At 33.7% G+C, this 25,791-nt stretch overlaps 1 protein-coding gene and 1 long non-coding RNA gene across 2 annotated transcripts; one reads left to right on the top strand and one right to left on the bottom strand.

The window, feature by feature from the left end:
* Positions 1–239: 239 nt before the first annotated feature.
* On the bottom strand, positions 240–2,093 carry LOC115874243. Its single transcript, XR_004048804.1, has 2 exons — positions 1,927–2,093; positions 240–366 (listed from the first exon to the last, which is right to left on the bottom strand). It is a non-coding gene; the product is annotated as an uncharacterized LOC115874243 (long non-coding RNA).
* A 16,779-nt stretch (positions 2,094–18,872) lies between these two features.
* Positions 18,873–19,262, top strand: LOC115874281. The gene has a single exon (XM_030889388.1). The coding sequence runs from the start codon at positions 18,873–18,875 to the stop codon at positions 19,260–19,262; it is 390 nt and encodes a 129-aa protein (XP_030745248.1).
* The last annotated feature ends 6,529 nt before the right edge of the window (positions 19,263–25,791 follow it).

The following is a 25,791-nucleotide window of genomic DNA, read 5'->3' as shown; positions in this document are numbered from 1 at the left end:
ACTTTATTTCTTTCGTGATATCTCATTTTATAATATTTCGGAAGAATTAATCAGGTATCTTATTTTTATAATTATTAGAAATAAATCGGAATTAAAGGATAAGGGATATGTAAATATATACCATACGATAAAAAAAAACGGCCTCAGAGGTGGTTTGGAAATGAATATCGATGTCATTTGTACGTAAACAAATAGACGCCGTTTTTTTTCGCTCATACCGTATAAGAAAAAAAATTTAATAAAGCAAACGCATTTATTAATACATGTATATAGATTTACATGGTATGAAGAAATTCGCATTATGATCTCTGAAGGTCCCACCAATGCTTGGTTAAAGTGGCGAGTACGACCACTTAGCAGTCACACCTATAATAATTTAATAAAATATGAATATAATAAACAAACTTATTTCTTTTAGATTTTTTAAAAGCGAGTTATATGTGTTAAGTGGTTTTTGATTATTTTAGACTAATTTTTTTAGACATATGATTATTTTAGACCAAATTGTCTGCCCACTCAAACGTCTTTCAAAATTATAATGTAGGAAATTCTTAATATGTTTTAATTGGGAATACTTTTAGAAAGTTTCATTTTCACCAAACAAAACTACGTGTGTATAATAAATTGCAGTATAATCAACTATAATGCACGATATATACTGGGGGCGTCAAAACTAGATGTTGGGTTTTCTCAATTATTTCGAACAGAAGTCCAATTTTTCTCCAAAATTTTGTCCAACTTTGTTTTGAAAAATAATTTTTAAATCCATAATCGATGTTTATACAGCAATGTCCTCTTTTAGAATAGATAATTATTTTCAGCTGCATCGATAAAATAAATCATATTTACTGATGCCAAGTAAAAAATAATTAGGAAATTATTTTAGACATCTAATTCTTAATTTTTGTCGCTGATAAATAGATACATCACTTTTGACGACAAACCTACTAATAAAAATTGCGTAAAACAAATCATGTTTATTCGCAAAGAGACAGTGAAAACAATTTAATAACTATTAATTTGGGATATAGATCTTAATAAAACAAAAGTTGCATAAAAGCTTTGTTGATTTATGATATAAAATACAGTGTTTCATTTGAAATAGCAAAAGAAAAAATATAATATCTAGTTTTGACTCATCCTGTATATAATAAACAATTTAGTCTATTTTAATATTATTATATGAATTATATAATTATTAATTATTAACTTAAATTAGTTCCAGTAAAAAACGTCGATATTACCTATTTTTAACTTAACTTAGAAAGAGAGGGCTTTAAATATATATTTTATTATATAAACAATAAAATTCAATCAAAAAAGGGTCAAAATATATTCTTTGGTCAAAATGAACTCTATACGACTACGACATTATGGTATTTTTTGGAATTTTAATAACAAATCCACCAAGCAAAAATACAAAATATAGCCTTTCTTTTCACAAACTCATAACCTTTGCTCATAACTAATAACTTTAAAAGTAAATATATATTTGAATCATCCTGTATATCTATAAAAATACCTCCCTGTCAAATTTACGCTACTTTTGCAAGCATATTTTACAAAAAATATGATTTGAGTGAAAATATAAAATAGGAAATCTGATATGAAGCTTTATCTAAACACAGGGTTGACTGTAGATAAAAAATATTTTACGTTATCAAGTTATTAAGAAAAATTCTCGGAAAAATTATAAAATACACAATATATCTGACAAAAAGCAAAGTGAGAAATGAAACAATTTATAGCATAAAATCAGTATTTTTTTAAACTTTTAAGCAAACTGGGCATTATCGTTTAATCTATCTATCAATCTATCAAATGTTTATTATTAAACTTATATCAGACTCTATAACATTTTTCCCAAGAGTGATTTAAAACAAATTTATATGAATTTAGAAATAAATATGAACAGTATTTACTTACCTGTAAAACAGATGCTTTTTGCTTAATTAAATATGTTGGAAAATATTATCCAGTAGGTACAAATACACAACACTTAAACACAACAAAATAAACTAATAAAATAATAGTTTCTAATCCAAATTTCACAAATACTGTTTATGTTTCTTCGCGAGGGACGAAAAAACTGAATTTTTAATTACTCAGATATGCATTAAGGTATATTTCAATTCAAAAGCTTATAAATATTTATTTTTATAAGACATAACCTAAACGAAACGAAATTACAAGTCGAGAAAGATCAACAAAACTGCCGAATTTAGAAGCGAATATAACTTTTTTCCTTTTTTCTTGTCACAGTTGAAACAAACAAGGATAAAGCTATTTTCGTAAAACATGGGTGAAACGTGCTAATAAGTGGCCCAATAGATGTGACCTCGCGCCCTTCCATTTTTGAACGATGGGCGGGTTTAACGGATTCCCCTCAAAGAAAATCGTAGGGGAATACAAAAATTCAGAACGGGCAAGGCGCCACCTAGAAGACGGGCTTGTACTAAGCCCTCATTGTACATCTATTTATACATAATCAAGGGTATTAACTAATGCGACATTGATTTTGTTTTATTTTTTTAGTAGAACTTTATTTCTTCATATTTGCTAATCAAAATAATTGAATTATCACTTTTTGTGACATTGGTGATTAATGCAGTTTTTCAGACGGATTAAGTATAGTTAAGTTTAAACACAAGTTAATTATATTAGAAAGGCCTTGTTTAAAATACTACAAGGACATATGTACTGGATTAAAGAATCCTACCTTAAAGATGGTTTGGACGATACCATGTAACACCATATTATGCATTTGGTTGCAGAAGTCTGGCCTATTTTGGTCAATATATGGAAGACACCCCTGACATATTGTCACATTCATTTCTAAATTTGATAATTATCTGTCAACTTGGATAATGTACAGCTGGTTCCAAAAAAAATGAATACGACTCTTTACATATTTTTTTTCAAATATTTGGGCAGTGTATATTTATGTGTCAAGTATTTTGACATGTTAAGGTTATTGTGACATTGTATAAAACAACTTTGCCTAGACACCCAGAGGCTAAAGGACAACACCACAAGAATGGAAGTTAAAGATTATATCTCTGGATATAAATTATGAAGACATGGATGTAGAAGATACCTGGAGCAAAATAAAACATCTTGTAGCAGATAATATGCTTAAACCTGAAAAAGGAACAAAAAAAACAGCAATGGATGACAGAAGAAATCTTGGATCTTATGGAAGAACGATAAAAACACAGGAATAAGAACGAAAGAACGTAGAAGAAAATAAACAACAAAAAGCTCAAAGAAGCAAAGGAACAATGGTTACAGATCCAATGTAGGGAGATTGAAGCCTTGGAACAAAAACATGACACCTTCAACCTGCACAAGAAAAACAAGACCATGGCAGGAAGGACTAGCTCACGCAGCAGTAACTTGGTATTGGACAAACAAGGTGGTCTTATAACTGACACCGGAGGAATACTGGAAAGGTGGAGAGAATACATGGGAGAGCTGTTTGATGAGGAGCAACAGGCGGAAACCATTGTCCATGCTGATTCAGGTTCAGAAATAACACTAGATGAGGTACGGCACTCAATAACACGGTTAAAAAATAACAAAGCCACTGGACCAGACAATGTTCAAGCAGAAATACTGAAGCTGTCGGAAGATAACCAACTTAAACTTCTGACAAAGCTACTCAATAAAATATACGAAACAGGAGAATTGCCTAGCGACTGGCTTGTTTCCACGTTTATTCCCCTTCCTAAGAGAGCAAATGCTGCTAGGTGCTCTGACTACCGAATTATAAGCTTGATGAGCCATGCATTGAAAATCCTACTTAACATCATTCACTCTCGCATATATAGAAAGCTTGAAGAAAACATGAGCAAAGTTCAGTTTGAATTCAGAAGTGGAATGGGAACGCGAGAAGCCCTGTTTTCTATACAGGTCCTGATACAGAGACGTAAACTGCGATGTCTACGCTTGTTTTATAGACTTCGAGAAGGCGTTTGATAGGGTGCAACATCACAAACTATTTGAAATATTAATGGAATATTGCTGCACCAGAGAGCGACCGTACGTGTAGACAACGAAACCTCCCAAGAATTTACAGTGGGTCGGGGAGTGCATCAGGGATGCATACTGTCACCAATTCTGTTTACTACGTACTCCGAAATACTGTTTAGACAAGCGCTCAGTGAAACAGAAGAAGGAATAAAGATCAATGGAGAAACCATGAATAATTTAAGGTACGCGGACGATACAGTTCTCATAGCAGATAGTGCTGAGGGATTGCAGAAATTAATAGACCGAGTAGTAGAGGCATGTGATATGTATGGTATGAGACTTAACTGCAAGAAGACCAAAATTCTAGTAGTTAGTAAAAACGATGAGGCGCAGTACCACCAGTTTAGGGCGAATAATGAAACCTTGGAAACAGCAGATACAATCATGTATTTGGGCTGCAGCTTGAACAAGGAATAGGATCACTCACGAGAGATCAGATGCCGTATAGAAAAAGCCAGAACCGTTTTTAACCGTCTTAGAAAAATCCTATGCAATATGCACCTGAATATTGCTATAAGAACACAGGTCCTAACCCATATAGCACATCAAATCACATTTACGATGTGTTTACATTATTAGATGTAGACACAGGGTGACACAATTCCCCCGATGTAAATATGCAACGTTTACACATTGTAGTTCAACACGTATGCACAAAGGTTAAACGTCCGCCTCACAATGTAGCCACAGTATAGCATTTACGGATACACAAAGTAAGGGATACACAGTGTGCCGTAGGATACACAGTGCTTGTGTATTACGTTTAAAATATGTTTACACATTGCAGTTGTGACTACCGCGTGTATACGTATGTATTTTGCTTCGTATACTATACATCTTGTGCTAGATAAAACTACTCCTTATGAACGAATTTAGGAAATAACACAAGTTTTGATGCCTAACTTTTCGTTCTTTTTAAGAAATATCTATTCAATGATACCAATTATATCTTTTTAGAACGAAAATTAGGAATGCAAAACTTTGTATTTTCCAAAAGTATCTCGATCGTAAGTTCAAGAGAAGTAGCCTTAAAATTGTTCCATTTTTGTTTTGTATTAAATGTACCATTTTTCTTCCATAACATGGATTAATTGGTTAAAAAATAAAATTCTTATATTTCTTTATATCATGGAACGCAATAGCGCAAATAATACAATAATAATTATTATTTACACTGGAGAAACCAGAAGTAAGAAAACACTGTAAAAGAACAGAATTTGTATCAAAATATATTAAAAATATAAGTACCTAGTATAACAACATACTAAAATGGTAAACACTGGTATATCGCCACGATTTGGTGGACCTCGTTTAATCATTTTTTTCTCCCCTTTTCCCTCCAAGCAGTTGGTTTATTAGCATACTCATTCATCGAGCACTCTGTTGGACTTTATGTTGTTGTATTTTATTTCCAGATTAACAATCTCACCCTTAAATTTTATATGAAACTGATTATTGAATATTAAACATATCTGTATATCGATCCATCAATAACTTACCGAATATCAGTGTAAGAAGTTCTTTGAAGTGTTTAAATCTTTCTTTCTCTGGTCCATTTAGATTTTCATTATTTCCAAATTAAAAAAAATTATATTGCAGAGCTAACTCGGCTAACCTCTTTATCATTATACGAGAATATTTGGAGTTTTCATTCATTGGAGTCAAAATTTGGTAAATTGGGTATCGAGTAAGGGAAGAGTCGCTGCTATAATATTAATAATACTCTTAGGAAGGTGTAACAAGGTAATTAAAAACTTGTACTTACCTTAAAATCTCTTTTAAACTACACACAAACAGAACATTTATATAGAGCTTCAGAATGATAAAACAATAATGGCTGCTAACACATACCACTCCTAGAAAGGAGAAAGGAGAGGGACACATAAGATACACTTGGTCGGTGTATCTACGCTGAGGCTATCCGCGCATGCGCACACCTTCATTTCATGCTAGAATGTAGACACAACAGTACACTATTACAAAGTGTCTATATAGATATTTATATTATGTGTATACGTCATATTTTTACAAGGTGTGTACTATAGGCACAACTATGATACGAAGTATCACACATACATATGACTTATACATTGTATGTCTCATATACCGACGTCAGATTTCATCATTTTAATAATTATTTGTTACGTTACAAAAAACTCTTTAGAATCTTGAGTGTATACGGTATACAACTAGTAAACACTGTATCACACAATTCTATCAATATAAACCTGCGTGTATCTCATATGTATATGTTAGAACTAGATGAACACTTAGGTTCACTTTAACATATGTTGTTTCTCATGTGTCTCCCTTGTAGAAACGTAATTTCATTTGGACGTGCTATATGGGAAGGTGCTACGTATTATCCACGCTCCTTACGGAGTGGGGGCTCCTTATGGAGTCCTCTATATGGAGTGGAAGCTTGGACCCTGACAGATGCTACATCTAGACGCTTGGAAGCCTTTGAAATGTGGTGCTATCGCCGCATGCTCAGGATCTCATACACTTACCATGTCACAAACAACACCGTGATCCAGAGAATGCAAAAGGAACTAGAAATAGTACATAGTGTTAAAGTGAAAAAAATGGCATACCTTGGGCATGTGATGCGTAATGATAAATACCAACTTATCCAACTGATACTGCAGGGCAAAATAGATAGTAGAAGAAGTCAGGGACGCCGACGAACATCATGGCTGAAAAATATTAGACAGTGGACGGGAATGACGACCGTACATCTATTCAGGGCGGCTGTCAATAGGATTATGTGGACCAATATGATTGCCAACATCCATAGAGGATAGGCACTGAAAGAAGAAGAAGAAGAAGGTTCTTTGATGTCCCAAAAGAACCGGGAAATCCCGGTACCGAAAGTACCTGACCAACTGAACCTGTAAAACTAAGTATTACTTCCTCTTATTTTATTTCTGAGTGGATTGTAATCACAATTGTAATTTAATTTTGAATTATTTATTGATTGTCAAATATTAAATTTACAATGTAAACAGCTGAAAATGACAAGTGTTTTCGAATACATGTTATTTGTTGGTTTGTTGTTATTGTAAATTAAATATTTGACATAATCTTTATATGTATGATAATAATTAATTATTGAATCTAAAATTAATAATATTTAAAAAATAATTGACCATGTACACGATAATGAACAAAACTATTATTTTTTTTGTTTTTACTACGTAGATTTACTATTGATTTGAAGTCTAGCAGAGTTGACAAGTTAGTTGTATACAGGGTGCTGCAAATTCGAGGTACGAGCATTGGTATCTCGGAAACCGTAATAGATACGAAGATAGTTAAATTGGGGCAAAGTTGCCGCCTTGGGATGTTCCCCAAGATGTTTTAAAATTTTCAAGGATCGCTAAGTTTTTTGGAAAAACGGATTTTTTGAAAATCAATTTTATTTTTTCCTATCGTTACATTTTAGAAAATCAAAAAAATAATTGCACATCATCATAGCCACTTTATTAGGGCTATTTGATAGTATTTTTTGATTTTCAAATTAGCTGATAATTTGTGAGATAAGAGGCCAATTTATTTTTTTTTAAATACGGACCTGCATTTTTTATATCAGATTTTGAAAGAACTCGGTCGCCTAAGTACAATGATATGCCACACTTATACTTTTTTTGTTTGTTTTGGGTACCTTAACAACAACAAAACTATTTAATTATTATTTAAAATAATAATTTCAAATCCGACTCTGGTGTTTTAAATTACTTAATCTGATTATATTCATCGCAACAATATCGATCAGTAATAACTAACACTGAACAAGGAAAATCGAGCCAAATGAAAGGTTCAAATAAATAATATCCAAGTCAGCAATTTAAATATATTATTTTTAACCTTTTTTATTGAGAATTTGAAATCTCAGTGTACGATCTAATAATTTGCATAATATTAATCCTAGTTATTATAAATAAAATAACTTCTACAAACTAGTTTCTAATGCTGTACATGTTCGAAAGGGTTACCACCCTCCATATTGCTCAAATCTATTTTTCGTTCAACTTTATTTATAGCTCTTTGAACAGATCTTCTTCTTATACTTCTTAATGCATTTTGTACTCTTTATTGTAAATGCTGAGATGCAAGGGTCCTAGACTAAAACCAAGACCAAGTTTGGACCCTGCAAGACCAAGACTTTTTTTTCCTCATCAATAGTTACGAGCAGTTTAAAAATAAACAATTAGACTGAAAAAATATAAATGCACCGTATAAATATAAGAATAACAATGTCTAATATTTATTAATTTATGTAGTATTACAAAAATGCCGTCTAAAAATGTAAGCTTTTCTTTGAAAACCCAGCCAATCACTTCGAATTGATAGTCCGCCGATGATCGAAAATCGAAAATAAAATTTAAAGGTCGCGTTCGCCGTCTAGCATTGAGAAGGTTAGTATAGTAGGTAACTATTTCGTAATCACAACTTAGAAAGTTGTAATTAACGATCTTTCACTTGTCTAGGCGATCTCTTTGACGATTCGTCGCTGCCAAAATACCACATAGGAATTTATATTTACTATACCGAAATTTGAAATTTATTATAGTTTTTTAGAGTTAATAATACTTAATAAAAATGAATGAATAAATTACAAAAAAAATGGCGTCAGCGATGGCTATGAAAGAAGATCGCTGTCATTTTTTACGTAAAATTATAGGAATGTCATCGTCGAGATTTGGTATGTTAGTATGTGACATAAATTAGGATTGATTATCATATATTCAATTGTTTTTGGTCACTTCCTGTTTTATCGGAAATGACTACAACTTTTGATTTTTAAATGACACTCTCGGTATTTTTTACTTTATTCGATAGAAAGTTACACTCTGAATAGAATGACATAACATATGTGAACTTTTGACAATCTCCCTTAAAAAGTCGTATTCTAAATTCCAATCTAGAGTGCCATGGCTGTTTTAAAAACACTATTTTTTAATCAAGGAGCCTTGGAAAAATTGATTTGATCGTCGAATGTTCTTCGTTTCTTGTCCTGGCCGGTTAAACGATGTCCAAATCGTATTTTTAATCATACCGCAATTTTTTTCAAATGGAACAAGGGTGGCTCATTATCATATTTGGAAAAAGCATTTTTTTACGAGTAATTTAGTACCACACACTTGGTACATGCTCAAACTTGGCGAGCCACTGTTGAGACGCACCCGGTATATACAGGGTGTTTCAAAACAAATGCGAAAAACTTCAAGGGGTGATTCCTTGTTCAAAATAAAGGGTAGTTTGCTATATAAACGTTGGGTCAAAAGTCAATCATTAGGGAGATATCGCGGTACAAAGATGGCGGAAAAACAATGTTTTTATTTTTTGTCTTGAAAACGAACAGCGATAGACTAATGAAATTTTATAGAAGCATTCCTGTTATGAAAACACACTTTCTGGTAATTTTCTCACTTTTTTAAAATGAGTGGAAGGGATTGAAATAAACTACCCCTCTCATTCTTATTAAGGAAATTTAAAAAAAAAATCTTATCAAACACATGTAAAAAAAAATAATTTGGATAGTTTAGTTTCTTTAGAAACTTTTTTGTCACTTGTTTTTTTTATAAAACTCACCGATTTGAAATTAAAAAATAAAATGTAAAGCATTACATGTCCGGACAAAAAAACATTTTTAGATAAAGAATATAGTGGGCTGCTGCAATTTTTTTAGGAAAAAATCTAGTCGGCCACTGTCACTTTTTAGGAGATTTCTAATATTATTTTATTTTACATTACTCTACTGTAATACGTTATTGTCTTACGATCAATTAATTTTATTCCGAAGCCTTTTTATGATCTATTTAATTGCGTAAAAAAAGAATAAGTTTTAATGTAATGCTTTATATTTTATTTTTTAATTTCAAAGCGGTGAGTTTTATCAAAAAAACACAAGAGATAAAAAAGTTTCTAAGTAAACTGAACTATCCAAATTAATTTTTTTGCATGTGTTTGATAAGATTTTTTTTTAAATTTCGTTAACAAGAATGATAGGGGTAGTTTATTTCAACCCCTTCCACTCATTTTAAAAAAGTGAAAACATAACCAGAAAGTGTGTTTTCATAACAGTAATGATTCCATAAAATTTCAATAGTCCATCTCTTTTCGTTTTCAAGATAAAAAATAAAAACATAATTTTTCCGCCATGTTTGTACCGCGATATCTCCCTAATGGTTGCCTTTTGACCCTACGTTTATGAAGCAAACTAGCCTTTATTTTGAACAAGGAATCACCCCCTGAAGTTTTTCGCATTTGTTTTGAGACACCCTGTATATGTATATACAGGGTCGCTTTTATGTATGGAAACGGTCGATTATAAGGTAAAATATAGGAGGTACCGCAAAAAGTTAAATACAAAAGTATAGGATTTTTAAATATCTATTAGCGACTAATAAATTTAAGTATACAGGGTCGTCCATAAAGTCACGGTATATCAAAGTTTTATTTTTTTAAATAGAACCCCCTGTATATTATTACATATTTCAATTATTCCTTCAATTCTAAGCAAAAATACAATACTCACAATGTACCTCCAAGCAACCGTTTACGAGTTATTGACTTTTGAAAATATCACTTAAGCAATTCGATTTAATTAATTTCAATGTGTTTGGTTTGATTTAATGATACCATTCTGCCGAAACTGTAATACTGTTGTAATGGGTTTTTAAATTCCTATTAGCTAATAGTAAATTTAAGTATACAGGGTCGGTCATAAAGTTGTGTCACATCAAACTTAATTTTTTTTAAATGAAACCCGCTGTATATTATTGCATATTTCAATTCTTCCTTCAATTTTAGACAATAATCGAAATACACAATGTACCTAAATTGAAGAATTGAAATGTTAAACGATTTTTTTTTAATATCCAGACCTATGCTCTCATTTTGTACATCTATAAATAATGCTAACTTGAGAACTAATGTCAAATATTATTAAGTATCACAGTTTCGGCAAAATGGCATCGTTAAATTAAACTGATCGAAATTAATTAAATCGAATTGTTTAAGTAATATTTTCAAAAGTCAATAACTCGGAAATGGTTGGTATGAGAGGGTATGAGGTACATTGTGTGTATTTCGATTTTTGCTTAGAATCAAAGGAAGAACCGAGATATGCAATAATATACAGGGGGTTCCATTTAAAAAATGAAACTTTGATGTGCCACGACTTTATGACCGACTCTGTATACTTAAATTTATTATATTATTAATTTATAAACCCTATAACTTTTATATTTAACTTTTTACGTTACCTCCTATATATATTTTACTTAATAATCGACCGTTTCCTTGCATAAAAGCGACCCTGTATAATCTAATACAGGGTGCAGGGTGTCCCAGAAATAAGTGCCAATATTTTAAGGGGTGGTAGATCTGGTCAAAAGACACATTTTTTCTCTTTACCGTTTTTCAAATAAGTCCAAAATAACCGAGTTATTTTACTTTAAAAATTTCCAAAAAAAATCATTTTTTTCAAAAGTTTGCAAAATTATTCTGGATTTTCTTTCATGTAAATTTAAGCTACTACCTATGTTGCCATATTATCAAGAAATTATGTTTTTAACTTAAAATTAAAAAATTTCCAAAATATTTTTCAAAACATTACAAGTTTAAATTTTTTTTTGCAAAAAATACCTCATGGGCGGGTTTCTGAGGTCGAAATATACTACCAGTTTAAATATTTGCACTTATTTTTGGGACACCCTGTATATTGCTGTGTATTTAAATGTTTTATTGTAAATTGAAAAATTCTTGAAATTCCTTTCATAGACACAGATCCACTACACGTACTTTAAAAAGGTCGATGTGGCTCTGATTGAGACGTGCAGAATAACAACTTGCTTCATGAAGGCAACAAGTAACACAGCTTGAAAATTAAAAAATATGCCCCAAAAAGGTGTTATGTCGAAATTACTTACATTCATACTAAATAAATATATTACGAGCTGTTCAAACAAAAACGTAAATGTGTTTAAATACGGTTAATTTTCAGAACAACTATTAACCTTAGTTTTAAAATAAATTTACTACCTAGACCATTAAGTCAAAAATGAAGGTCTTTTAACTTGATTTATTACCTTTTAACTGCAAATACTTGTTGAAATGATATTATTAAACGCAATTTAATTAACAGTAATGTAGTAATTTCTTTTCAAAGACGAATTTTAAAGATATTCCAAAAATATTTTGGATATAAATATTTGAAATATTACTCTATTTACGAAGGGAAAATTTATCTTGTAGGTATATCAATAGAAGAGTTTGAATTAAAGCATTGACTGGTTTACAAATTATTTCACACAACTTGAAATATAAGTAGATAATGTAATCTATTATAATTTAAAACTAGAATTAATTTAAAAGTAGAAATAAATGTATCAATAAATATTAATATTGTCCAATATCCTATAATGTCCGACATCCTTTGTTTTTTAATTTGGGCGAAAAAGAACAAATATGATATTTTTATAACCTATTATTTTTAGAGTACAACCCTTGTACAACCTACTATTTTTAGTTCAGTTTTACGAAAAATGTAAGAGTATATAATAATAAGTTTAACTGTTGTTCTTCCTTCAGTTCCTTCTTAAGCAACTTACCATGTCAACTTGATATACGTAATTTTGTAAATATTGTATTATCTTTACACGTATGTGTTAATTGTTAAAATGAATTAGTTATGCTGTAATGTTTAAGTATCGCCAATAAAACCTACTAAAATTTACTATTACATATTATTTCGTTAAAGAAAAAAAATATTTATTACGCATTGTTTATGAATATAATTTAATTTTTATCTACTGCCTTTAATTAAAAATAATAGCCTACATAACTTCTGGACGTAAAACCATCTCGGCTAAAGTAGCTGTCGACAAACAATAATATGGCTTTTCAATGACAGTGGTATTACAAAAACAATAAACACTATTCACTATTTCATAGGTGTGTTGATTAGAATAAAAAGCAAAGACATGCTTTTAATGCTAAAATTGTTGTAAATCGTCACCGTTTTCTTCCAAAGAGAATAAATATCTCCAATACAAATAGAGAAATGGAGATTAATAAAAAAATAGCAAGTACCAAATAATTCGGTTGTTTGAAAATGATTTAACATCTCGCCATACACGGTTTACTGTTTCGATCTCCTTTTTAACTGTTCTTGGCACGTGGGTCTTGAATGACCAGTTCGTCTACTGCATTGTGGGTTCCACTAAAAGCTCGGCCAGCAATGTTGTTGCCGCTTCGCCTTAATGGGTGACCAACCTACCTCCATTTTCTCAGTTTGACAGTTTAACACTATCTACATACATTTAAATATTGCTGGAATTGTATACCTGATTTTATATCTACAGTCAAAGAAGAAAATTAATTACTAATAAATTCAACATAAAAATCGTAGTGTCCAGTATTCTTACTGGACACTGGAATCATCTTAAAAAGTATACTGTTTATATGATATCATCGTAAAAGTGTAGAGTTTATATTTAAACCAGAGGGGGGAGTAAGAATTCCTGAGACAATGAATCAACAATGCATGTAATAATTTGAAAATTTACCTAAGGAGCAGTTGGTTGGTACACAAAATTAGAGCAACGTACAGCAAGGCAAAACATGTGCAAAGTCCAGAGACTGGCATGCATCTGCATCACAGGTACTATAACAATATGTCCAACAGCAGCAACTGGGGGTCATTCTAGACCTAACACCACTACACATTATCGTCGATAGATATGCCAATGCGACAATGATTACTTACTTACTTACTGCCATTGCTCGCTGACGAGTATTTGACACGCATCAGAAGATGGTTACGGAAGGCGTCTTCTGTCATGAGCTTTTCTGTGACTGAAAAGCCCGATACGTGTTGTTATCTCTCTTCCGCACTCCGGACATTCAAAAATCTCACTACTTTGTTGCCTCATTACTTTTTGGTTGTCGTTAGAATGATCATTGACGGAACAGTACTGGAAGAATTGTCAGGGGCTTCGAACGCCCTCAAAAGGCTTGGAACACTCCTCCAACTCCCAGAGGATGACATACCAAGAATGTACAACTTTGAGAAATATCTCACTGTTGTATTGAGCAATAAAAAGGATTGGAAGAGAGAAGAATTTGCTCAACACGTAAAAGATCATAGTATAACGTGGTAACGATCTAGCTAGAAAAGAAAGGAACATTTCACTGACTGGACCACAACCGTTCTTCTTCCCAAGTGGAAATAAATTTAAAACGGAAATTAATAACCTGGAAGACTCCATCCGTAACCTGGAAGAGGAATCCTCCAACGGTCTAAGACACTCGAAGAAATCTCTCAGAACTTACGACCGAGAAAAGTCAAAGATTTTCCTTGATTTAAGTCAGAACAATCTTCGGATTGTCACGTGGTTTTTAACATGACACTGTCTCGTTAACGTACACCTCAGTAGATTGAAGCTAAGAAATAACAGCGAATGCAGATTCTGGTATATAATAGGTTATAATCTAATGGGTATTATAAATGATATAATAATAAACTAATGGGTATTATAAATGATATAATAGTAGAAGCAATAACGGAAGCCCAAAAGAAATGTTGCCCAACAAATTTGAAGGAGGAAAAGATCAGTTTGGAAACACAACACAAAATAGAACAAAGAAGGAAATTGAAAAGCGACGAACACGCCAGTCAAGGTGATTTGAATAAACTAAATAAGGAAATATCAAGAGAAATCAGAAAAGACATAAGAAAGCACAGAAACAAATATTTGTTAAAACTATCGAGGATAATAAGAGCATGAAAATAATGAGACGCAAGCTCACTAATGGAAAAAAAGAAATCGTGAAACTCAAGGACAAAAATGGTAATATAACATCTAATAGAGACCATTTATTACAGATTGTGGAAACATTCTATGAAACACTATACATCAACCATTCTACTCTAGACTCGAGGAAGTACCTACAAGGAAAAGTTCAAAATCAGGGTTCTGAGGTTCAAAATCAGAGGTTCTGTTCCGGAAATCTCTGTAAGTGAAATTTACAATGCTCTAAAAAAGATGAAGAACAATAAAGCTCCGCGGGATGATGATGTCGTCACAGAAGCGATAAAGATGGGAGGAACAGTATTAATGACCAATATTCAACGGCTGTCTTCAACATCTCTGTCTGAAAAATCAAAATATCCCTACAAAGTGGAATAACTCAATAATTATCCTCTTACATAAAAACGGAGACATAGCAGACCTGGAAAATTACAGACCAATTAGCCTTCTTAACCATCTTTATAAATTATATACCCGAATTATAACAAATAGACTAGAGGCAAAATTGGACTTCTACCAACCTAAAGAGCAAGCTGGTGTCCGTTCCGAATTTGGTACCAACGTTCATCTGCAGTGTTTAAAAACCTTAATAGAAAAAACCATCGAATACAATCATCCCCTAGCACTGATATTTATCGATTTTAAAAAAGCGTTCGATACGGTAAAATTACCGGCCATCCTAACAGCGCTACAAGAATGTAGAATCGACCATCGATATTGTAACATAATAAAAAACATATATGACAATGCTACAACAACTGTAAATCTACATTCCATAACTAACCAGATAAAAATAAAAAGGGGAGTTAGGCAGGGCGATACCATGTCGCCAAAATTGTTTATTATTGTTCTTGAGCATGCATTCAAAATGCTGGCTCAAAAAAGGAATAGTTATCGATGGAGAGAGACTCAACCACCTACGCTTTGCGGATGATATCGTTATAGTGTCAGATAGTCTGGGAGAGATCAAGGACATGCTTCAAGAACTTAACGATGCATTACACGAGATTGGACTACCAATAAATTTTGACAAGACTAAGATAATGACTAATATGGTGCCCAGCGAACACATACAAATTCACAACAACAGAATAGAATTAGTCCACAAATATGTATACTTGGGCCATGAGATCAAAATAAGCAGAGATAACCAAACCTGTGAACTGGCTAGACGAATTACCTTGGGATGGGCGGCTTACGGAAAAATGAGGGACATCTTTAGAGCAAATATCCCAATACACCTGAAAGAAAGGCATTTAACCAATGTATCCTCCCGGTTTTGACCTATGGCGCAGAGACACTCACTCTAACAAAAGCAACCGCAGAAAAATTGAGAGTGACATAGAGGCGGATGGGGAGATCTATGATTAGCCTGACTTTGAGAGATCGAGTAAGAAATGAAGAGATACGCCGACGTACGGGAACGGATGACATTATCCAGCGAATTACAAAACAAAAGTGGAGATGGGCTGGACACATTGCTAGAATGGCAGACGGGAGATGGACTAAAAGACTTATAGAGTGGAGACCAAGAGCCGAAAAGCGTAGCCAAGGCAGATCTCCCACCCGATGGACCGACGACCTGAAACGAATAACAACTAACTGGATTGCAACAGCTAAAAACCGCGAGAACTGGAGACGTTTGGAGGAGGCCTATGTTCAACTATGGACGTGAAAGGGGGCTGCGTGATAATGATGATGATGATGATGAATCTAATGGGTATACACTATGAATATAGGTATGTTCTGTCTTCCGGTATACCGGTACGTACTTCCCGTATTCCGGTATACCAATGCGGTATTTCCATACCGGTTTCGGTACTTGTACCGGAAGACACATTTTGGTATCGGTACCGGAAGACCGGTTTCACTTGATACATAAAAATAGTTTCATGATAATATGAAAATCAAAAAACCTGCATAAAATGATTTCGGTACAGGTTTTTGTGCAAAGCTGATTGTGTTCTCCTACTCTAGGTACCGTATGATCGAAAAAAAACTGCGTCAGCGATGGCTATGAAATGAAGATCGCTGTCAGTTTATATGTAAAATTATATGGGATATGTAATCGATGTTCATTTCCAAGCTAATTGGACTTTTTTTCGATCATTCGGTATAATACGCTAGGAACATATATTATGTAATGCAATTTATTTTGATATATGTTCAGGGCATTGCTAGTCTAGTTTGGTCTAGTAATCTAGTCTTTTTTTAGTACATCTAAAATTCAAGTAAAAACTCTTACTCATGGATCACTCATGTATATTATATAAATTAAAATGTCCGTAAAACTCAGGCCGATATTCAATAGCGTCTACTCCATTATTTAAAATATGTAGAATAGCATCTTATTACCGCTCCATTTATATATCCAAGAACAGCAGCTTCCAGTACTTTTTCAATTTTTCATAAGTAAAGAGAACATTGGACAAGAAATCAAAAATATGCCGGAAATGAGAACATAAACAATGAGGTTCAGTATCGGTCCCACCAATTTAATTGTTGGAACCGGTATACCGGTTTTAGGACTGGTAAATCGTGATTCCAGAGATGTTCCACAGATACCGGTACTGAAATCTTAGGACCGAACATCCTTATATGAACACACATAGGTGGACACTTTTGATAGACAGACTCCCTGTTTGTTTTTTAGAGCTGATTTTTTTATTTACAACAGCAGCTCTCCATAAACATTGTGTCTATCTCTATAGACAATGTGTAGCACTAAATCACCTTCAAAAACTGTTCTACTTAAAAATGGATGCAATAACAAACTGAAGAAAATTCTATTTAATTATTATTTCTGTTATTAAATTCATTCAACTTCATAACAGCTGATGTTATAAATTCAAATTATTTTTGTTCCAATATTACTATGCCGTAGACGTTAGAATAATAAATTAATACCGGTTGTTTTCTAATTTAATTTTCTAATCTCTAATCTCAATTAAATATGTTTTCGAGTCTACATTGTTACTATTTCGATTAATATTTATATGTTGGACGACCGTTAAAGAATAACAATAGTTTCCTATGCCAAAGCATCATTAGTTATGTTAAAATTAAATTGAATAACCAGTAGCTTGCATGAACTAGAATTATTACGAGTAGCTTTATATTAACATAGGTTATGGTATATTATAATGAGGATTCCTTACGTCATTTTTATTACTGTGCTGCTTTGGCGGGACTGTTCACATTAAAAGGGCAAAATACTACACACCGCACAAAAATTATCGCATCACCAATGTTTCTAAATATTGTAACTACGTAAAACGTATTTTTACATTTTTTGTCTACTTCCCGAATAGGTATTCTTTAACTGATAATTTCGAGTTAAAGAAATGTATCCTTTTTTCTTTTATTAGGTTCTATTTTCCGTTTACTAGGAAAAAGTGTTAGAAGTGAGAGGTGTGTATAATGGCTGCTTCTCAACGTTTAACACGTCATTTGACAGATGAAGAAGCTGTCAGAGTAATTGCGCTAATTGAAGACGGGCGAAGTCAAAGGTACGTGGCAGATATAATTGGTGTTCAACAGAGTACCATTTCAAGAGTTGTTCAAAGGTATAGAGAGACGGGGCAGTACTCTAGAAGGGAGGGACAAGGTCGTCGCAGAGTCACAACATCTCTAGATGATCGTTTTCTATATACGACTTTCGGTCCTAAGAACACGACACTGCACTGCTCGAATGCTCCGAAATGAAATTTTAGCTGCTCGAAATATTCAAATTTGCGTACAAACCGTACGTAATCGACTTAGAGAGCATAATATACGTGCAATGATACCAGCCAGTGGCCCCCGTCTTACCAGAGAACATCGAGTGAGCCGCTTACAGTTTGCTAGAGACCATGTTGGATGAGATTTAGAAGAATGGTCTAATATCCTCTTTACAAACGGGTCTAGATTTTGTTTGTCCACTTCAGATAGACGTATGCCAGTATACCGAAGACCAGGCGAGCGGTATTTCCAATGCAACTTTCGTGAAAGGAAAAGTTTTAGCGGTGGGTCAATAATGGTATGGGGAGGAATTTCTCTTCATGGACGAACGGAGTTAATGATAGTCGGATGACGACCGATCGATATATAACAGACATCCTAGAATCCCATGTGGTTCCATACGGGCCTTTTATTGGTGAGAATTTCGTGCTAATGCATGACAACGTCAGACCGCACACTGCCAGGATAGTGCAAGAATATCTTGAGGAAGTAAATATTGTGTGGGATCACCTGGCTAGGGGAGTCCAGCAGCGTCAAGCTCCGTTCAGAGCCCTTAATGAAACAATCCAACATGAAATAACCATAACTTGGAACAACATGGAGCAAGAATATATACGTAGATTGTTTGAAAGTCTACCAAGACGAATGCTGGCTGTAATAAGAGCAAGAGAGGGAAATACAAGATACTGAAAAATGTTGTTTTGCGAAGAATTATTTTTTTTGTAATAAATCCCATAAAAATTAATTCTAATTCCCATAATAAACATAGGTACCATAGACATTTCTCAGAATCGTGGTTAATCAATTAGCCAACTTTTTGCATGATTTTTTAAAAAATTTCAAAATATGTAAGAAAACAAAATAAATTATGCGTTTCCAAGCGTTTTCCCGAAAGACTAACCGTTTTTTAAATAACAAATATTGTAATATTTGAGGGGCGTTTTCAACCTCTTGGAATTTGAGATTCGAGAACCTCCTCCTTATCGAACCTCTACATCCCACAGTCAATCCTTTTGCCAAAAAATCAGCTTTAAACGTCAAGCCGAGGGGTGTCTCACTTGGGCAAAAAATGTACATGTACTGCCAAAATATCATTCTATTTCCAAGCCACTGCCAATGACTGCGTAGAAGACTGCCTATGACTGCCATGTAATTATTATAGGCGACTGCCATAAGACTGCCAATGACTGCCAGCGACTGCCAAGAAAATGTACATGTAATTCCAACAGTGAGACACCCCTCACGTCAAGCAGTTTAAGCAGAATCGTGATTACTCAATGGTCATATTTTATGAAACACCCTGTATAAATTTTGAAAAAATCTTAAAATATGTAAAACAACAAAATAAAATATACGTATGTAAGAGTTTTTCCGAAAAATTCACCGGTTTTTATATAAAAATATTCTAATATTTTAGGGGTGGTTTCACCCCCTTAGAATTCGAGTTTCGAAAAATCCCTTCTTATCGAACCTCTACACTCTAAAGTCAATCCGTTTTCCAAAAATCAGCTTTTTACCTCAAACGCTTTAAGCAGGATCATGATTAATCTGACCAGATTTTTCGAAACACCCTTGTATACATTTTTAAAAAATCTTAAAATATGCAAAAAAAAACAAAATAAAATATACGTGTTTAAGCGTTTTTTCGGAAACTAATATTTGAGGGGTGGTTTCACCCCCTTGGAACTGGAATTTCGATAAATCCCTTCTTATCGAACCTCTAAACCCTAGAATCAACCTGTATGCCAAAATTCAGCTTCTTACGTTGAGTGGTTTGAGCAGGATCGTGATTAATCATTTAAGGATTATATATATTAGTATAGATTAAGGTTTTTTTAAATTCACTCCGAGAAGGGGTGAAAAATATAAATAAAACGTTTTTTTTTCCAAATTTCAGAGAAACGGTAAGGACATTGAGTACAAAAAGTATAGAGACCATTTTTAGGTAAAATTAGGCGCTCTACAACTTTTATTTGAACTTTTTTTCTAGTACTTACCGTTTCTCCGAAATTTAGAAAAAATAATTTTATTTATTAGAATGTAGAATGTAGAATGTTTAGGAGGGGAGTTAATCACCGCGACCTTATAGATCTATTGTGTGTTCCCCTTTCTTGAGTTATAACGAGTTATAACTCATCATACAGTCTCAGGGCTTTAAGAAAAGCCAGTATCTGAGACGGCTCCACAGAGGCCAGCTCTCCATCCTCGACATCAGACGTACCAAGGTTCATGGCACGAATGGTCGTCGTCTCGGCGCACTCAGTGATAAGGTGTTCTGGTGTTTCCCCATTTTCCCCACAAAATCTGCATTCGCCGTTGTTTTTCAGTTTCAGCCTACTGAGGTGTTCGTTGAGGAGACAGTGTCCTGTTAGAAACCCCGTGACAATCCGAAGATTGTTTTTACTTAAATCAAGGAAAACCTTTGATTTTTCTCGGTCATAAGTTCTCAGGAACTTTTTCGAGTGTCTTAGACCGTTGGAGGACACCCATTCCAAGTTACGGATGGAGTCTTCCAGATTCTTCAGTTCCGCTTTCAGTTGGTTCCCGTTTGGAAAACAGAACGGTTCTGGTCCAGTTAGTGGAGTGTTCGCTCCTTTTCTAGCTAGATCATTTGCTTTTTCATTGCCTTCTATCCCATGGTGAGGAGGCACCCAGAGTAGGAGGACTTTATTTTCTTTGTCTAATTTGTTGAGCTTCTCCAGGCATTCTTTGACCAACTTCGAATTGATGGTTACTGATTTGATCGCGTTAAGTGCTGCTTGAATATCGGATAGGATGGCAATTTCCTGTTTTCGATAGTTCCTATCTAAGATAAATTGTACGCATCTTTCGATAGCGCAAATTTCTGCCTGAAGGATACTGGGGTAGGTGCCCATTGGTTCGGAGTATTCAGTTTTCGGCCCAAATACTCCTATCCCTGTCCCTGCTTTGGTTTTGGAAGCATCAGTATACCACGTGATGGTATGGTCTTTTATATGCTGAGTAAGCGTTTCTTTCTTCCAATCCTTTTTATTACTCAATACTACAGTGAGGTGTTTCTCAAAGTTGTAAATTCTTGGTATGTCATCCACTGGGAGTTGGAGAAGTGGAATTTTCTTTTTGAGGGTGTTCCAAGCCCCTGACCTGAAAATTCTCCCAGTACTGTTTCCGTCAATGACCATTCTAATCATTGTCGCATTGGCATAACTACCGACGACAATATGCAGTGGTGTTAGGTCTAGAATGACCTCCATTGCTGCTGTTGGACATGTTCTCATGGCACCTGTGATGCAGATACATGCCAGTCTCTGTACTTTGCACAGGGTTTGCCTTGCTGTACGTTGCTCTAGTTTTGTATACCAAGCAACTGCTCCATAAGTAATCATGGGTCTTACTATCATGGTATACATCCAGCGCAAAATGTTAGGGGCGCAGCCCCACCTATTTCCCGCCAGTCTTCTGCATATCATGAGAGCCTTTGTGGCTTTGCTGGTAATGTTCTTAATATGCCTGTTCCAGAGAAGTTTACTATCCAGGGTTATTCCCAGATATTTCACTTCCTGTGATGGCAGTATTTCCTTTCCATCTAGATGGATTCTTTTCAAGTTTTTCAAACTTCGCTTTCTGGTGAATGGCACTACTGCGGTTTTATCTGAGTTAATACTCAGCCCGACAGTCCTGCACCATCTCTCAGCGATGCGGAATCCTCTTTGGATAATATCACACAGGGTGCCTTCATGTTTCCCCTGTGCAATGATGACTATGTCATCTGCGTACCCTATGCAGTGTATTCCCGCTAGAGTTAATTCTTCCAGTAGTTCATCCACTACCAAGCTCCACAGTAGGGGGGAGGTCACTCCACCTTGTGGAGTTCCTTGCGTTGTTTTAACAACTAGAGTTTTGGTACCTATCTCAGCCTCTGCTGTTCGTGTTGAGAGCATTTCCCAAAACCAGCGAATTATCGTACTGTTCACCCCTCTTGTTTCAAGAGATCGCTTGACCACCTTGTGATGTATATTGTCAAACGCCCCTGCAATGCCCAGAAAGCACAAACTGCTGTTTCTTTGCTATCCAGGCTTGCCTGTATTAGCTCAGTTAACTGGTACAGAGCAGTTTCTGTGGATCTGCCCGCTCTATATGCAAGCTGACTATCGTGCAGTGGTTTAACCTGTAGATGATTTACTCTAATATGGTTGTCCACTACTTTCTCTATCGTTTTTAATATGAACGATGTGAGACTAATAGGCCTAAATGATTTGGGGTTAGCCCAGTCAGTTTTGCCTATTTTGGGTATGAAGATGACTTTAGCTCTTCTCCAGATGGTTGATATATATCCCATCGCTAAGCTGCTTCTTGTAATGTTTAATAGATGGAGTGTAGCTATTTCCTGACCCTTCTTTAGAAGGGCAGGAAAAATCCCATCTATTCCTGCTGTTTTATAAGGCTGAAAGGTGTCATAGCCCATTTCAGTTTTTGTTCTGTTTGTATTTTATTTATTAAGATCACCCCTTCTCGGAGGTGAATTTAAAAAAAAAATACGATTCGTTTTTAGTTCTTTTAAAGTAACTTATCAAAGAATCAAGTTTTTACCAAAACTTCGTATTTGAAGGCCTATTTTCTTAGACTAATTAATTCTCTCAACTCGTTTTGTACGGATTAAAATTCTCAGTTTCGTATGGATATTCTAGAAAACCCGTTAAATGATTTGTGCGCAAAGAAAAATTGACTTAAATAATAGATATTTAGATACATCGTTTCGCAAAAGATGATGAATTTTACCTTCGACAAACCGGTAGCATTCCTCGCAGCCGAAAGATGTGTAACGGATGTTGTTTTCCTTTTTATTTTTAGTGGCCGAAGATGAACGGCCCGCGGTGAAAGTGAAAGCGAAAAGAGTACGACCGGTACGTTTGGTTTTTTGGAACCGGAACACCCAACGATATAAATAAATTAAGCGGCTTGACGCCCGAGATTGTGTGAGATCAAGTGGGCTGCATCGAGCTAGATATATCTTACACGTGTTAATTCAAGCCGGTATCATGTCATTAGAAGTTTAGAGGCTTAAGTTAAAATAGTTTGTAATCTTTAATTTTTAGTATTGAAATTAAAAGAATTTTGGACTTCCATTGTTTTTTTTTATTTTACTCACACAACGACACAACGTCAGTCAAAATATCACAAATTCTTTTAGTGGTTTATACAGAGTGTTACAAAAAACATGTGCCATCTCTCGTGGTAAAATTCCTCACGTAAAAATAAGATTTTATTTTTCATATGGAGGAATCTCCCCATGAGAGATAGCACATGTTTTTTGAAACACCCTGTATATTTCGATTACGCGGGTGTATACCGGGGTAAATAAAAACTTCGTTTTTTGCAATAAATTGAGAAAAGGATGGTACGACATTGATCGAAGTCTGGCTAATTTAGAGAGTCTGGCTAATTTGGATTCATCAAAATCTTGGAATCAAATCTTGGATTCATTAAAAAGTTAACCGAACAGAAACCTACATTTTTTATAACTCAAAATATTTTTTTGTCAGTTTCTGTCATATGCTATGATTTTTTATGATATTTTTCATCAGTTTAGTTAATATTCTCTAGAAAATTATAGAGAAATTCAGAAACTGTAATAGAATGATCAATATAATTTTAACTAATAAATGAAAAAATGTATAAAGTTGGTTATTAGTATATAGCCTTAATTACAAAGTAATTTGCAAATTTGTCGATATTCAAAGGCATTTTCTGTCTACAATTTGCTCTTTAGATAGGCAAACTAATTTGTTAATGGCTTTACGCCAAATTACACAACTGCAGGGTATATTTAACCGCAAGTTGGTTTAAAAGCTTTGCATGATTACTAACTTCAATTACAGATAAATCAATTATATAAAATTAACCTATTCTGTTTTTCTTTCACGCATTTCTATTTGACGATAGTAGTTAGTTTTAAAATATAAATTAGATTTTTGTAATAATGTAGTATTAAAGATATTACATTTTTTTTATTTAAATATAAAAATTAAACTAATTAGTCGGATTTGTAGAATTAAACTTGCCAGGGAAATATAAATCATATTTCTCTATTATCTAATATCCACATTTTATTTATAAAGTATAAAATATTGGCATATTTATCGGGACATATAAATTTCTTAATAGTACCTAATATAGTAGAATTTGTTCATGTCCTGCATCCTGTTTATTATGCACTTTTTGAGTCGCACCTCAGGTATGCCCTTCCATTCTGGGGTACGTGTTGTGCGACTCAATTTGACCGCATTTTCAAGCTCCAGAAGAGAGCTGTTCGATATTCACTGGGACTAAACAGCAGAACTCATTGCCAGGACTTTTTTAAAAAATTAAAAATATTAACTCTTCCTTCCTCATTTATATTTGAATCCGTTTGCCTAATACGTAAACATGTATCAGCTTCTCAAGAGAAAGGCCATCTCACACTTATCCACTCAGGAACCCGTAGCAAGATCTTTATCTACCTACCCCACGCTCAGAGTTAGTTAAAAGTTCAATATTATACAACTCGAAAAAAATGCACAATCACCTGCCAGTTGAAATCAAATCCATAGCATCATTTTCTTCATTTCGCAAAGCATTGAACTCTTATTTACTAGATAAGGCTTTCTACGCCGTAAATGAATTATATTTTGATAATCGAATTTGATCTTGTAAACACTGGTCTAATGTTTGCTATTGCTATATTTACAAATGAAACCGAAATAAATTGATTTAGAGATGATTGATATTTACTATAAACTAACTAAATATTTTTGAATATTATTTTTATTTTTTTTTATTCTTTGACATTGTAAACATTTATAAATGTTTATTTTAAACAATAAGACTGACAATATTATTTGTATAATGTTTTGTATTATCTTTTGTTTGTTTGTTTGTGTACCTTGTTTGTTTACTTTGTTTGTTTACTTTACCTTTGTCTACAAATTGTAAAAATTTTTGACAATAAAGGCATTTATTTATTTATTTATTTATCATCCTTATATTAAAATCTAAAGTTACTTTATTTTATTATTCCTGCTTATTCATGATGTTCCTGGCATTGGCTCTTCTAAAAAGTAAATCTTAATTTTTAAAATAATTCTGCAGTCTATCTTTCGAGGAAGTAATGATATGGAAGCAGATACTCGTATTTGTTATTATTAAATCTAAAAAAGCCTTTGTTGCCTGCCCGTGATAAGTCAGAGGACGGTGACAAACC

The sequence above is a fragment of the Sitophilus oryzae genome, unplaced genomic scaffold, assembly GCF_002938485.1.
Source record: "Sitophilus oryzae breed Bouriz unplaced genomic scaffold, Soryzae_2.0 scaffold_125_pilon_pilon, whole genome shotgun sequence".
Classification (NCBI taxonomy): Eukaryota; Metazoa; Arthropoda; class Insecta; order Coleoptera; family Curculionidae; genus Sitophilus; species Sitophilus oryzae.
Note: the sequence above shows the minus strand (reverse complement) of the source record. Positions and strands in the feature narration are given on the sequence as shown.

Bases quoted from the DNA above. Each gene is read 5' to 3' on its own strand.
- LOC115874281 (XM_030889388.1), top strand. From the start codon at position 18,873: ATGGGGAGGAATTTCTCTTCATGGACGAACGGAGTTAATGATAGTCGG.